Source organism: Onychostruthus taczanowskii, unplaced genomic scaffold (genome assembly GCF_017590055.1).
Source record: "Onychostruthus taczanowskii isolate IOZ18803 unplaced genomic scaffold, ASM1759005v1 scaffold4, whole genome shotgun sequence".
Taxonomy (NCBI): domain Eukaryota; kingdom Metazoa; phylum Chordata; class Aves; order Passeriformes; family Passeridae; genus Onychostruthus; species Onychostruthus taczanowskii.
The window spans coordinates 3,345,702-3,360,422 of NW_024501459.1; the positions used below are offsets into that span (position 1 = coordinate 3,345,702).

Consider the following 14,721-nt stretch of genomic DNA (forward strand, 5'->3'; position numbering starts at 1 on the left):
TCAGTAACTACAAGTCATTGTTCTTCGCTATTATAGTATGCATACATTACCATACAATACATTTTCAAGGAGCCTCTAGAGTGCCTGTTTCACAGCACGTAAAAGCTCAACTTCATTCAGGTAAGTATGGAAAAAATCTTTAGTACTTGCCCAAATACCAATTTAAATTTATTTCACAATGATTAAAAATTGAAAGCTTTTACATTTTCCCTAGTACAGAAATAATTTCCAAAGTTAAGATTTCTTATCATAAATAAAATTAGTAAAATAAATTACATTTTAGATGTTTATAGTAAATATAAATGGCTTATATTTCTTAACACAAGGAGTAAGTGTTCAGTATTTGTTTATAAAATTTAAGAGAGACAGGCCTTTTACATATGGCTTCATTAACATCTTACAGTTTGCCCTCATCACATCCATCAACCCAAATAAGACCTCTACATAAAAGATGCATCCAAATGATTTCAATGAAGTGCAGTATACTCCATTAGAGAGAACATGTTTTAATTAACAGTTCTAATACCAGTTACAGTGTACAGTACTTTTACCGATCTACTGTGTTGTAATTATACAAGATAGGACAAAGAGACCAAATCATACAGCCCTCACCCCAGTACAGACCCCAGTAAAGTTTTACCTCAAGAATAGCTGTAAAATTTGGCTTATAACACGCAATTCAACATGTTTATTCAAAAGTGGGCAATATATTCCAAAAAGAAGTCAGACTTCTAACAGCACAAAACTGCAGTCCAATTTAAGTACCATTTTGAAATTAAGAACACATTAAGGAGTTAGATACCCATTGAAACAGATCTGCAAGCAAGGTATTTTCTTATCAATGCTTTCACAGGTTTGATAGACATCATCTCCTTTGGTGGAAAGTCTAACATTACAAAGAATAGACATTATTGGAAAGTTTCGAATTGTAGCTTAAGAGTATAAGACATTCATATTTAGAACACTGACAGTCCAGCTTCTCCATTTTAATAGAATACTGTGACAACTCCCCCATCAGACTGAGCTATTATTCAGCCTCAAGTACATGCATTATAACAACAATCCCAGCATCAAATCACTCCAGGTAGTGAAGATGTTCAGCTGCAAGATCATACACTGAGCTTTCAAACCAGCTGGGAAATTACAAAAGACAGGAGCTCAACATATACAAGTGTAACATGGCAGGACACACAGACTTGAAGTTTCCTCTAGCTTCTGGGCTCTTTAAGAACTCCCAACTACAATATAAACATATACTCCTGAAAAAAAAAAAAAAAAAAAAAAAAAAAAAAAAAAAAAAAAAAAAAAAATTCTTCCTAGAATACAGAAATTCAAAGTCAAAAACTTTTACTGGCTTTGGTAACACAGCTCTTTGTAGATATAGCAAGCAGCAAAACAACGATATGAAAAAGAGTCTTGTTATGATAGCTGAATGTTTGAACAAAGTTAACACATAAAAAGCATTTCTAGAAAAACATCTGAAAGCATCATGACAGTGACAGCTGAAGCTGGCTTGGATTAGAGCATCTACGTACTAGAATGTGACCACAAACTGTAAACACAATTCACCAACTTGAAGAAAGTGTTATGGAGCTAACACAGAAGGAAACTAGGGCAGATCTCATTTTAACATTTTAGAAATACTTTTTAAAAACTAATTCTTGAAGAAGGAAGAATATGTGAAATGAGCACACAGTCAATTAAAGACAGATGAACAGTTATCAACAAATCGACAAACAGAACATGAAAATAATGAAGGAAAAATTAGAATCTTATGCAAGAACTTTGAAATACACCAATGCTCAGGAAATTATTTAGACAACAGGGGAATGAAAAGAAATCTAAAAACTAGGAGAAATAACATATAGTTTGCTTACCAAGACTGCAATTTAGTAGAATTGCAAAATCAGCTAGTGCAGTTTGGGAATGACTCCAAGCTAGGACATAATGTTTTTCTCAAGAGAACTTTGGCACAACTACAGTAAGAATATCATGGTTTCTTCTGTGAACTAAATTAACTGAAAGACAAATTGGCAGATCTATAGAAGAGAGCGACTGAGAGAAATGACTAATTAAACTTCAAAGTTAATAAAAATGCCCTCTTAACTACACAGATGGAATATCTAAAACTGTTTCATTACCATTTAAGAAAAAACTCTTTTTCTATTTTACATATTAGGAGATGTTTAATAATCCAGAGAAACTGGATTAGAAAAGAAGCAGCTTCCTAAAAATGAAGTGCAACATTAAAAAAAAAAATCACTGAAAACTGGTTACTCAGACTAGGTAAACAGGTCAGATCTCTGGCAGCAGCAATGTTAGAGGAGAGATATAAAGGTGCAATTCCTCACGTACGTATTTGTACTGGCAGACAGCTGATGTAAATCCACATGCACTGTAAGAGGACCCCTGGGAGAGGAAAAGTACCTTAAATTCAGGTGTGTAGCACAGTGCTGACATGACAGATACATCCAAAATAGAAATATTCTTTGACTGAAATCATGTTACAGGTTAGAACATTGTTATGCAGCAAATTATGCAGTAAAAAGCGTAGTGCATTGTTCTAAACATTCCTAGTGTGGTGACAGCCTCTGAATGCCACAGAACAGCTGCTCCCAGCAGTAAATTATTCAGGCTCTAAACTGAAAAAAAGCTATTGAGTGTGCATCAACTCCTGCAAACCAGTGCATTCTACAATTTTAAGGTTCTGAAAGAAGAAACATTCTGTATCTTGTAAATTTACTCTTTTTTCACAGGATATTCATATGCCTAGTCTATACTGATCTGGGAAAATGTAGAAGGATATATTTTTAAAGAAAATGCTTTGTCTCTATTCAGAAAAAAAAAAATCAAGTCTCAACATGTAATAAGAGAAGGTATTATATGGTATCATCTAAAAGTATCACTTTAAAGTTTAGCCAAGTTATATCCCAATTGCACTTATATTTTTAGCAAAAAATAATTAAAATAAGTGTGCGTTACAAATGAGAATTCAACAATACACAGAACTAGCTAGCTGCACTATTTTCAGTTATTTTCTCCAAAGCACAGAAGAAAAAAAACAAAACAATATTCTGTAGTGGTTTATGTGAAATACATAAACAAATAAGAACTACAACTAAAGCATCAGATGAATATTCAGCATGAAAATGTGAATTTTTTTAATGAAACTCAAATTAATCCTATGCACTTTTTCAGAATTCTGTTCCAAGTCAACATTTGCAATGAGTTTAAAAGAAAAAAGATAATAAGACAAACAACAGTCTAATAAGGAATGAGTCCTTTTAGAATTTCCACAGTGTTTATCTATATGAACATTTTAAAATTGAGGTGGTTTAAATACAAGAAATACCTTTGCTGACTTCTAGCCATTATAGAACAACCATCCTTATCTGTTAAACAAATAACATATAATCCTTAAGCTTCATCCCTGCTAGCATTTATTCTACCATCATATGCTCACTATGTTTCATGTTCTGTACTTTATGCCCACTGTGTTTTATGCTATGTCCTTTATGCATTCATTACGTAAAAGAAATACCATATGTTTTCAATGAGTTTTAAGAACAAATCACGTTTCAAGTAAAACTAAACTGGTCACATCTATGTTGCTCACTTCAATTTAGTTTTTTATTACTTGTACAAATAGTTTGAAATTCTGCAATCAAGAAAAAAACATCTTAAAACAGTTACATTCTTTCATTGTTATCTAGTTCCCTCATTCACATCCTTCCCAGCACTGGGTGAAAAATACTAAAAAGATTACCATTTCTTGTACATGTGCATTATTTAATCTTCATTTTAAGTATAAATTTGCAACACAGTAGTAACACTGCAGGTATAGAAATAATGTTTCCTATCAGGCATATGAAAAGATTTAACACTCTACCACAGTTGATGCTGGTGTATTTATATAGAAGGCTTCTCACAGATCAGTTCAGTCTACAGGAGGTAGATGTTTGTCTATGAACTGTTTTACATCCATCATCTCCTGTTTAAAGATAAAAACATGTATTAGTTGAAGTCCTCTACTACTATGCAGTCAGCTACACTAAATCATGCTTTAACATTTGAGTTATAATGAGCAGCAGGGCTAGAAATATTGAGCAATCAGTTACTTAATTACCACTCTGCACACAAGTCAAACCTGATAACTTCACAGTGCTGATATGCACTCAGCAGAGGCTAAAATACAAGAAAAAAGCAAAGACTATTTTTTCTCTCCCTCTGCAGCTGAACAGGCAAGCTACATACTAAGTGACCTTGATAGCACCAGACTGACTGAGTAGCTAAGACCACAGCTTCCTGTATACTTTAAACTTTTACAAGTTAGCAGCAGCATGAAAAGCTAGCAATTCCTCCTCCTAACCATTCAGTTTCATTTTCAGCATGCTTCCTTCCTTAAGGAAAATAAATACAGCAAACAAGACTGAGAAACTAATCCATGGTAATCTTTTTTTTAATTAAGTCACTGTTGTAAGAAAGAACACATTACTATATACTTGTGTAACAGCTCAGCAATATTACAGCCTAAATGCAATTCTACTCTGTAAATGTTACAAAGAGGTTGTTCAAAGTTACAGTTCCCACAAGATGCAACAATCTAAATTAACAATGTTACTGCTGCTGACAAATGGCAAATCTGTTTGTCTCCTCTTTGAGTTCTTGCACCCATCACTTACTTCGTGTGAGTTCTGATGCTCCAGTCCCCTACAGCTGCAAACACTGAAGGCTGCAGCTTTTGCCATTTTAGCAAATTCAAATGATTCAAGGAAGTTTCTGATCTGCCCCAGAGCCGGTACAAGGAGGAAGTGAGGGCTACAAGGTCAGCAGCAGAGGGAGTCCACCCCTTTCTGGCAGCAGGAAGTTATTACATCAGCTCAGCTCTCTGCTCAGCCAGAACCATAAATGCAGGTTCTGTCAGACCTCCCTCCCTACTCCTTCGATGTCTCCCTCCACAGAACTACCAGGATTCTTCTCTCCAAAACACCATCTTGGATTTATGCTATGAGAATTTGTCTTTTAATTCTAATTAGTTTTGGGGTTTTGTTTGTTGGTTTGCTTTTTTTGGGGGGTTTTTTTTGTTGTTTTTTTTTTTTTTTTTTAACTTTAATTTTTTATTAAGGCAAATAATAAAAATTTGGAAAAAAGAGCCTTTTATAGACCAAGTTGCCTAGTCCCCAAAATACAGTCTTATGAGGAAATTCTCACTAGTCATATAAATTTTTGCTTTGGATGCTTTTTTAGCCCAGAATTCAGTAACTCATCAAAAACAAGTAGCATGAAGCACTTATTAATTTAAAAAAAAAAAAAAAAAAAAAAAAAAAACCCAAAGCAAATTGAACAAACAAAAACTACCCCCCCCCCCACAAAAATCCTGTAAATATTAGTTTTGAGGGAAAAAGAATTAACCATACCCAGCTGAAACAGGGTGCATTTAGAAAATTACCTCAAGAGATGAACTGTGCATCATGCCAGAGTAAGTCTTGAAGGTTACATTGGCTGGATTTATCATAGTCTTCAGCTTCTCAACAGTGAGGGACCCAAACATTACAGGAACCAGGGGGTCACAGTCCCCGTGGCACTGAAGAACAGCAATATCCTTGTTGACACCACTGATAGGGCCCTGGGAAGGGTGGAATTAGACAGGAGAAGAGAAAAAAGAGACACTAAGTAGAGATAAGACTAACACCTTTGAAATAAAACGACCCCATGACACTATACCCTGTGGCATGACAGCAAATTGAATTCTGAGGGGAAATAGTACAATGTATAGTCTGCAAGCAGCTCCTTATGAAGTAAGCTTGGTACCTGATAATACATAAAGCTCAAAGACATGCAAATAAAATTTTGGCAAAAAGTTTTGTAACAGAAAGTCATAATTTTTAGCCAAGTAAAAAAACTGAAACTTTGCTCAAACACCCAGTCTCTAATAAGATGGTGCCTTGCAGAGAGAAGAAATGGCAGACAGAAAATTAACCTTCAAGGAAAATTTGTTATATCCTTTAAATTTTCTAGTAGTGTCATTTTAAGCAAAACCAGCAACTGAGTGTTTCTTCATTTTCCTTACTTAACAAAATCTAAAATTTTAAGGCCCTATTTTAAAAACTTCCAAATTATCAAACACCAGTCATCATCTGGTAATAATGATGACCACTAATTCCTGCACAAGATTCAATCTTCAGAGATACTCACTCTCCAAGTGCAAATCATCTCAGGAAAGAAACAAATACCTGAGGAAAAGAAGCCCGTAGAGGAAGCCAACAGCTGAGGGCTATGACACCTGCTAATTTCTGATGTGTTGTAAGAGCTGTATACAGTGATAAAGCACCTCCCTAAAATAAAGAGATATAAGTATTGTTAGAATAATGACAGTAATGTTCTTTTTAATGTTTGCTTCAAAATCCCTGATTTCTCCTTTAAAAGTCTTTTCCTACTGCAATCTATTCTTCTTTAGAGCCAACAACTAAAACCAGTATTTATGTACAATGTTTGTTTTGCTTTTTCTCCTCCCTTCCAAGTCCATGTGGTCAATTCTGAAGTAAGCCACCAAATTTACTGTAACTAACAGCTGTCCAAAAAAACCCCAAAACCAAAGACTATTACTCACAACATTTTATCACTGTAGTCATTTTATCACAACAGTGTTATCACTTGCATGTAGACTGGGGGAGTTGATGTACGGACCAATTAATCAACTAACCTACGTACCACAGATGCCTTACAAGTGTAAAGGAAAAGATTTCCCAAATAAATCCAGACCACCAAATATCTACCAAATTCAATTAAAAATATGACCAAAATTTTCAAGGAAAGCTATGTAGGTTATGTGCATAAAGATTTTAAACAGACTAATTATTTTAGTACCTTTTTTACACATGCATGTTCATTTTCCAGTGAACAGTGATTATTTGCATAAAACCAAAAAACTTCATTTGTTAAAGCAAATGAAAATTGACACCTTAAAATTTTAGAGGCATCTAACATCAGCTGATTTCAATTTAAGTGGCTGGGTTTCTGAAGTTAATAAAGCTTGGTTACTTCCCTAGAAAAAAAGACAATGGTTCTTTCCAACAACACTTTACCTGAGAAAAGCCTCCCAGAATAATTCTATTAGAAGGAATTCCATTTTTTACTTCTTGATCTATCAGTGCTTTAACTGCAACATAAAAAAAGGCCAGTCATTAAAATCCACTCCATTCTCTATAAAGTCCAGAAGAGAAAGATGCCTTCTTCCTGACATCAAGAAAAAGCTAGTGAAGGGAAAATCTAGGCTGCTATACATTAAAAGTGCCAGAAGAGCACAGTCAGAAACGTCAGTGCCACTGTATCATTTCCCAAGAGGAAAACATGCAAACAGGTCTTGCAAAAGCACCAGTGCTGGGAAGATGGCATTCTCTTCCAAGTAAAAGCAACACAACTAGATGCTAATACTGCTCTGACCTGCTGCACTACATAAAAGCTCTTAAAAAAACCTACACTTGTTCCTGTATTTCAGAATATGAAGTGTTTATATTGGTGAATTATTCTACTTACTAATAAAGTTACAAAACAAACAAATAATAAACAATCTAGCTAAACTTTGGTTAGTGATAATACCATATACACATATTCTTTTCCCTAAAAAAATACTGGCTTTAGAAAACCTGTTTCAGATTGACAGCTCATTTTCAAGAATACCTGGAAGAACTTTTAAGACATAAAAAATACTCTTAAATATACCATTCTCTGCTGCCTGCTTGATCCCAGCTTCATCTTCCTGTGAATCTGGAGAAAGTCCAATGATATCAAACCTTACAAAAACACCAACAAGAGCATTACTTATTAGAGCATCTATTCCACTTCCTCAATACACAAATAATGAAATCTGGATGTTTTCCAGACAAAAATGTTAACTGTCATATTGTTTAGTACCAACTACCCATTGATCACAAGAAACAGTGCACAATCTGTGAATGTGGCTTAAAAGACTAAATCTAGTCAACAAGGCTATTCTGAGTTTTGACATCTTCTGTAATTTACTGCAGATTGAGCAGCACAGTTTTGATATTTGCTCAAAAAATATTAGCAGGAATTTTGCTGCATGTAGAAATTAAGGTATGGTTTAAAAAAATACAAGAAAAACAACTACTTTGGGGGGGTGTGGCAGAAGCCCAAACTCCAATAAAACTGAAGACTGGTTTCAGATCATTGAAATCTACCATGTTCTTCTTTTTCTCTATTCAGAATCGATGTTCTAAAGAACAGTTTCTACATATCCTACTGACCCACCAAATATTACTCACTAGTAGCAATAATATTTCCACTCCAAGTCTCTACTTCTACTGATTAGGAATTCAGACACAATGCATACTACAGACCATACCTGTAGAATAAAATGGGGTTTTGTTCTAAAACACACAGATTAGTCCTGAGGAATACTCACTACCACAGATACAAAATGATAATTAGATTGTACTCATGACAACCCTTTTAGTTCTGTTCTTTTATAAGAAGAGAACTAAAGTACAAAGGTTTACACTTTCATGTGATTAAAACCAGATACTCAGGTTGTTCATGATTTTAAATTAAGAACAATGAGTTCATAGCCCCAGATATAATTTAATTAAAACCATCTGCATTTGAACAAATACTTACCATGATGGCATAGACATGTTCATGTTCAAAGAGACAGGCATAACTGGCCTAGAAATGAGAATGAAATGAAATGAGAACTCCTGACATAAGATATATACTGAAATTCAATAACGCAGATGCTGTAACATCATGAAATTGCATATCCTCTAACTCTTACTTTTAAGCAGTAATTAACATTAACTGGTTTGCAGCATCTGTTGAAGAAACTCTCTTGAAACCTGCCAGCCCAAACACATTTAATATTCAGGGTTGAATTACCACTGTCTATGGAGAGCAAGCAAAACGTGAATGGGCTGCTTTAAATGTGCATGTGAGCGAGTGCATATATCTCATACACGTATTTTTAATATACATATATTATTTACTTATTTTTAATTAGGAATTATTTATCACAGCTCCATTCACAAGTTCAGGGGATTAAGGCACCTTATACAGCAGCATCACCAGGAAGCAGCCAAAAGCAGCTCATGGTGGAGCCTGGCCACACATGCTTCTGTCAACAGCTGAATCTGCTTAGGCAGTGCCTGCCCTCACTGCTGGACTCCTTCCCAGCCCTGTGCTGCTGTGTGCCATCTCTTCTGTCACAGCAAGACAGCTTCAGTGGATCATGCCATGGATCAAACCTGGCTTGAGTTTTAATCTATAGGAGCTGAGCAGCATAAGTTCTGTGGGGAAGGACTGAAAGAAGACAAAAGGCAAGCAAAGAAAACAGCAGATATTGCTAAGCTCCTTTTGAATGGTTCAGCAAAGCTGGGAAATGTGGTAAAATAAATAAATCACAGCTCAGCAATATACTACAACATTGCTTCCTTCTCTCCCTATCATCTCTACTCCATGTCTGCCAAGACCACTGGAGCAAGAGACAATCTGAATTTTGTGTTAAAATAAATAAAGATTATACTTTATTAGTTTTTCTACCACCAAGTCAATAGTAGATAAATCTTACTGCCTTATATACTGACACCTGACCATGCTTAGAAGTATTTCACTTCTCAAATTGCACACAAAGACAGTTCAAATTGCATTATTTGCTAAAAATATCAATATCTAGTCAATCTTTAAATTTCTTTGTAATCTACGGCAAGTTTCAATCTACTATACACACACCCAAGTTTAAGTACAGCTGGCTAATGCAAATTATATGTAATGGTAAGTAAAATTTAAAAAAATTATTCCATGATAAAACTGTTTTTGACAAAAGATTGTTGGGGGGAAAAAGGAAACCAACAAACAACTCAATCCATGGGAAAAAAAGTAAAAATAATATAACTTTGTACCTAAGACTTTCCAAATATGTTCTCAGTCTGAATAAGTACCAGAACCAAAGTACAAAAAAAATGCAGTTTTACCCCAAAGTAAATCACACAGAATTTCCTGAAAACAAAAAACATTTAATAGCATGAACACTATTTTAGAATGGGCTTTTATATAAAAAAACAAAATGCAGGGATAGCCAGATACCATCTCACTTCTGAGGTGTCTCTCTGACATCTGCACAAGTGTCTTAACAGATGATGTCTCTACGGAAAAAGGTAAAACAAGAAGGTTACAAACTTACGCATGTGGGCAAATGTATTTCACATGGGGGCTTTTGATACCAGCAAGTGCTTCTGACCATCCGTGCCTGTTAACAAAAACATATTCAACTGCTTTTATGTTTTGGCTTAGCTCTTATTTCTGAGCTGGTGCATGAGCACAGACCAAATATGAAACATGCTAAATTAGATCAATATAAACACACTTTTAGAAAATGTTTACATCAACCACAGTATACTATGAAAGTAGTAGTAAACTTAGAAGGTTTGTTCAGCCCTTGAATGCTTGTGGCATATATATAGTCAGGAAGACTTGATCTAATTTGGCTGCCATAGTTGTGGTGCAGCTACAGAAATTTCACTTTGGCTCCAGGCAAAGCCTACTCTGTATCTGTCTGGCTTTATTAATTTGTGTGCCACAACAGATGCACACAGGTATCCTGCTTCCAGGCAGCACAGAGGCTGCTTTGCTGCTCCTGCAGAGTTAAGACAGCTTCTCTGACAGCCAACTTGGCATTCTGTGAACCACAATTTTTGACGTGGGACACTAGCAAACTGACACCTAAGCTAACTCCACATGGATCCAACCCAATCAATCAGCCCTATTAACTCCAGCTCAGCTTGAATGCTCTTGGATTCAGGCAGTCCTGAACAACATCCCAGACTGAAGTAGCTTTTTAATCTCAAGCAGATGCTGTATATGAATGTCCATAACAAAACAAGATCTGCACAGCAGGTGAGTTGACGAGCTTCCTCCAAACCAGAACACTGGAGAGCATAAGGTCAAGACTCACTCCAGGCCTCATCTAGACAGGAACTGGCCTTGACCCAAATCTGAACCCATGCACAACCACTGCACATGCCTGCACTTGCCTTTCCAGAACACCCAGTAGCTCCTATATTTCCTGATTTTTCTCATCACTTAGTATTCCTAACTCACCCACTAAATTAGATACTGGAAATTTGGTTCAAGCAGGGAACAACTTTAACAAATTTGTCAGCGATACAGTTGAACTAATCAGACCAACAGCAGACCAGCCAAAAAAGTATGATTGGTTTAGTTTTAATACCATCCTGAAAAGTTAATTAATGTACGCTACCTGAAGGCATTTCCAACATACTGACATCACAGACATTTGAAACACTGACTGTAGTATCTCAGCCTACTTCCTATCAGTACTTTTAGATATATTATTAACAAATTGCAGGAAATATGATTTGCACAATATTTGCAATATCGCAGAGGGTTGAATAAGAATCTAAAGGAGAAATACCACTGAGAAAAAAATAGTTACATAAGAATTTAGGGACATTTTTTAGCCAATTATGAAGCTTAAGTTGACAAATTTGAAAAGCAACATTGTGTACATACTAATGCAGACTCCTTAGAACAATTCTCTATGCTGCACCTTTTATTCAGATTTTGACAAGTTCAATCTTTGAGTGCCGTGTATACAGGAGCTAAGACAGAAAAAGCATGTAACCTCTGTCAAACGCTTTCCAGAGTAAGAAAAATGCAGCTGGTAAATGGAAGTGATCAATTTAGAAATTCATGTGAAGTGGAACAGGTCAGTTTAAACTGGAGGAAGTTATAAAATTGTTAATAAGTTTGCTTCAGACAATTTTTTGGGTCACTCCTACAGCTTTTACTTTAAAAAACCAGAAACAACAGTATGTCAAAGGCAGTCTATCTAATCTAATCTGCAGCAGATTAGAAGAAGAAATACACCTAAATCACTCTATTTCCACAGAGATGTCATGTCTTGCCAAATGCAGACCTTCCAGTATGCTCATTGCATTTGCAAGATTGAGGCTGTGCATTAGCTCTAACAGTGAAATGGAAATGCCACCTTGTCCGGGGAATACAACTCAGGTTAAAGAGAAAGTCTCTGTTTTTTAGCCCCTGCCAAAACAAACACCAAGCCAATTTGCAAGAACTCAAATTCCAAAATCTCAAAAGATTCTGCAATCACTTGCTGAGCATTTGGTGCCAAGATGCAGGCAGTACTGCTGCCTCAGCTGCATCCTACCAGCAGAAAGGAAGAGGGGTAATGCAAACAAGGTGTTGTGTAAGCACAACAAATCAGAGCAAAACCTCCACTTGTAGAATACTGCCAAGTGCATGGACTTGACTCTTTTCTAACTTACTAAATGCCCAGGTTATGCAAGTTTTAATTCTGACAGCTAATTTTAGTTAGTACTTTGGAAAAAATAACACAGCAAGTTTCAATCTAGAGGCAACATTCAAGTTCCAGGTAACAAAAAAAAAAGTTCTTAAAAAAGTTTATGTAATTTTGGCTCAAAGGAGCACAACAGACAAAGCATTCATGCTACTTATTTTCAGTATCTAAGTGCCAATTCCTTTAAAGTCTTCCACTAAAAAGGCTTCAACACTCCCTTAACTAGTTAATTCAACGACTTTAATGAATGCATGCTTATTTCTGGGCACACACAAGCTTCAAAAGGAAACATTACATCAGAGCTAGAATGCCTCCCAGAAATTCCCTACTCTTTCCATTTCTACTCAAACATAGAAATAACAGGAACAAGGCAACAGGGCATTACACATTTTATTTGGAGGGGCGTTTTTTGGAGTCTGAAGACCGTATTTCAGACTGTCAGAAATCTGCAGACATTAGGTGACTAATTTGGAGTTTGCTTATGTAAATCAAAGAGGTCTGGGTTTTAGCGTATGACATATTAACGAAGAAACCACGGACAAACTGCAGCTATTGGCAAACCAACAATCCAGAAGTCTGGAATAAAAAAGAACTTTAAATTTAGGCAAACACAGGAATAACCAGAAACCCACTCTCAGGAAAGCAAATGATCAAAAAACCACAGACTTCTTTTTCTACGAAGTTTGTCTCAGGAACAAAAGAGAGATCACATTCAAACCAAATTAGGTGAGTAAAGTTTTCAAGGACTTGGTGGAAAATTTTAATTACACAGTTGTCACCATCATTGCAGGACACGTGAAGTTTTATCTGCTGTTGGCTGCTGCATTCAGTAAAGGGCAAAATAAGAAGCTTAAGTAAATTTTAACTGCTCACGTGTTTAAAATATGCAGGTTATATTTGAAAGTATAATAGCTACTGAGTATGCAATAGATCACAATACACACCCGGTATCTCCTAATCCGTGAAGAAAAATGACCTGAGGGAAATAAAAGAGCAACAACACAAAAAAAAAAAAAAAAAAAAAAAAAAAAAAAAAGAAAAAAAGACAACAAAGGCAGAGGTTTAGGATCACTGAACAACCACGCGCACCTCGCCCACGAGCCCACCCAAGGTCAGGCGCAGTTCGGAGCGCGGCACCACTTTCTCCCAAGAAAACTCCGCTCACTTCCCCCTCCCGGCCCCGCCGCCATCAGCGGCCGCTCCCCGCGGGCACCGCTGACCTTCCAGGTGCCGAGCCCGGCCCGCCTCTGGAAGGGAAGGCAGGGGAGAGACCCGCCCGGGCCGGGCCGGGCCGGGCCGCCCGCGGGAGGAGCGGGGGGGGCGCCTTGTGCTGTGCTATAAGGCCCGGGGGAAAAAGGAAATTACGGTATTTTTAAATAGGTGAAATATAAAAGGCTAAGTCACGGGATGGCAGGAAAAGCAGCACCAATATAGCAAACAGCGGGGCTAGACGGGGCTCATCTGCACTCATCGGGTCAGATGCCTCCACCGCCGAATTAAATCTCTCGGCTTACAGCTCCCAAGTCACTGATTCTTACTCATCTTGAAATGTGTTAGGCTATTCAGGCACTCTGGTTGAAGTTACTGGATCATTCCAGTCCATTCCAAATACTTAGACCAACTCTGAATATGTATGGCAAACACATTTCTATCAGAAGGGAATACTTTGTTCTTTGTCTTCTATTCCATACATCTTTGTCAGATATTTACTCCCAGAAAATCAATATGCTCATTGTGTTTGCCGGCTGGTAAGTGCTGCCGTGGATGCTTGTTTGGCAGCTCCAACAGCAGCTGAACACACACTATGCTTCTTTCACATCCTTCCCACTGCTGTGCTCCATACCAAACAGGGACCATTTTTCACACAGCTTTTGCTCATCATCACCAGCATTGGCTGCATAAAATCTATTGGAAGAGCCTTTATGGCAGCTGTGTGACATTAAATACACATCCTCTTTTGCCATGATTGTTAGGCTGCTTCGATACGTAGTATTGATGCCAGGGCATCCCTGTTATTGCAAAAAATTGATTATTTTCACAGGTAACTTTTTGTGGTTTGATTTGTCTCTAATTTAGCATGTGCTCCTGCCTCATGTACTGTACCCAGCTCAAGTCTGTTAAGAAAATACAGTTCATGCACTAAAAATTCTTCAAAGATTAGGAGCTGCACATTATGTCAGGTGCTTATTAAGTATGCTGAACCTGACTCTTCCTCTAGATCATCTTTTTGGGACACAAACAAAATTTTGCTTTCCATCTCTGCTATTTACCATGTAAATGTCACTTCCATAAGGTGAGCTGCTGCTGAACCTCCAGCCTAAGAAGTAATAGTCTGCTAATAAACAGAACAAGATTTCAATATTTTAGTC

The 14,721-nt window shown here is 36.7% G+C and overlaps 1 protein-coding gene across 1 annotated transcript; it reads right to left on the minus strand.

The window, feature by feature from the left end:
* Nucleotides 1–490: 490 nt before the first annotated feature.
* On the minus strand, nt 491–13,590 carry LYPLA1 (lysophospholipase 1). Its single transcript, XM_041412780.1, has 9 exons — nt 13,573–13,590; nt 13,297–13,328; nt 10,196–10,261; nt 8,638–8,685; nt 7,723–7,793; nt 7,086–7,159; nt 6,234–6,335; nt 5,450–5,626; nt 491–3,991 (listed from the first exon to the last, which is right to left on the minus strand). Exons 4-9 carry the CDS (start codon nt 8,676–8,678, stop codon nt 3,938–3,940), a joined length of 519 nt encoding a protein of 172 aa, XP_041268714.1. The 5' UTR covers nt 8,679–8,685; nt 10,196–10,261; nt 13,297–13,328; nt 13,573–13,590; the 3' UTR covers nt 491–3,937.
* Between the last annotated feature and the right edge of the window lie 1,131 nt (nt 13,591–14,721).

Bases quoted from the DNA above. Each gene is read 5' to 3' on its own strand.
- LYPLA1 (XM_041412780.1), bottom strand. From the start codon at position 8,678: ATGCCTGTCTCTTTGAACATGAACATGTCTATGCCATCATG. The intron at 7,160-7,722 runs GTATATTTAAGA...TTTATGTTGCAG, and splicing joins CAAGCAGGCAGCAGAGAATG to TTAAAGCACTGATAGATCAA. The intron at 5,627-6,233 runs GTATTTGTTTCT...CACCCTTCCCAG, and splicing joins TACGGGCTTCTTTTCCTCAG to GGCCCTATCAGTGGTGTCAA.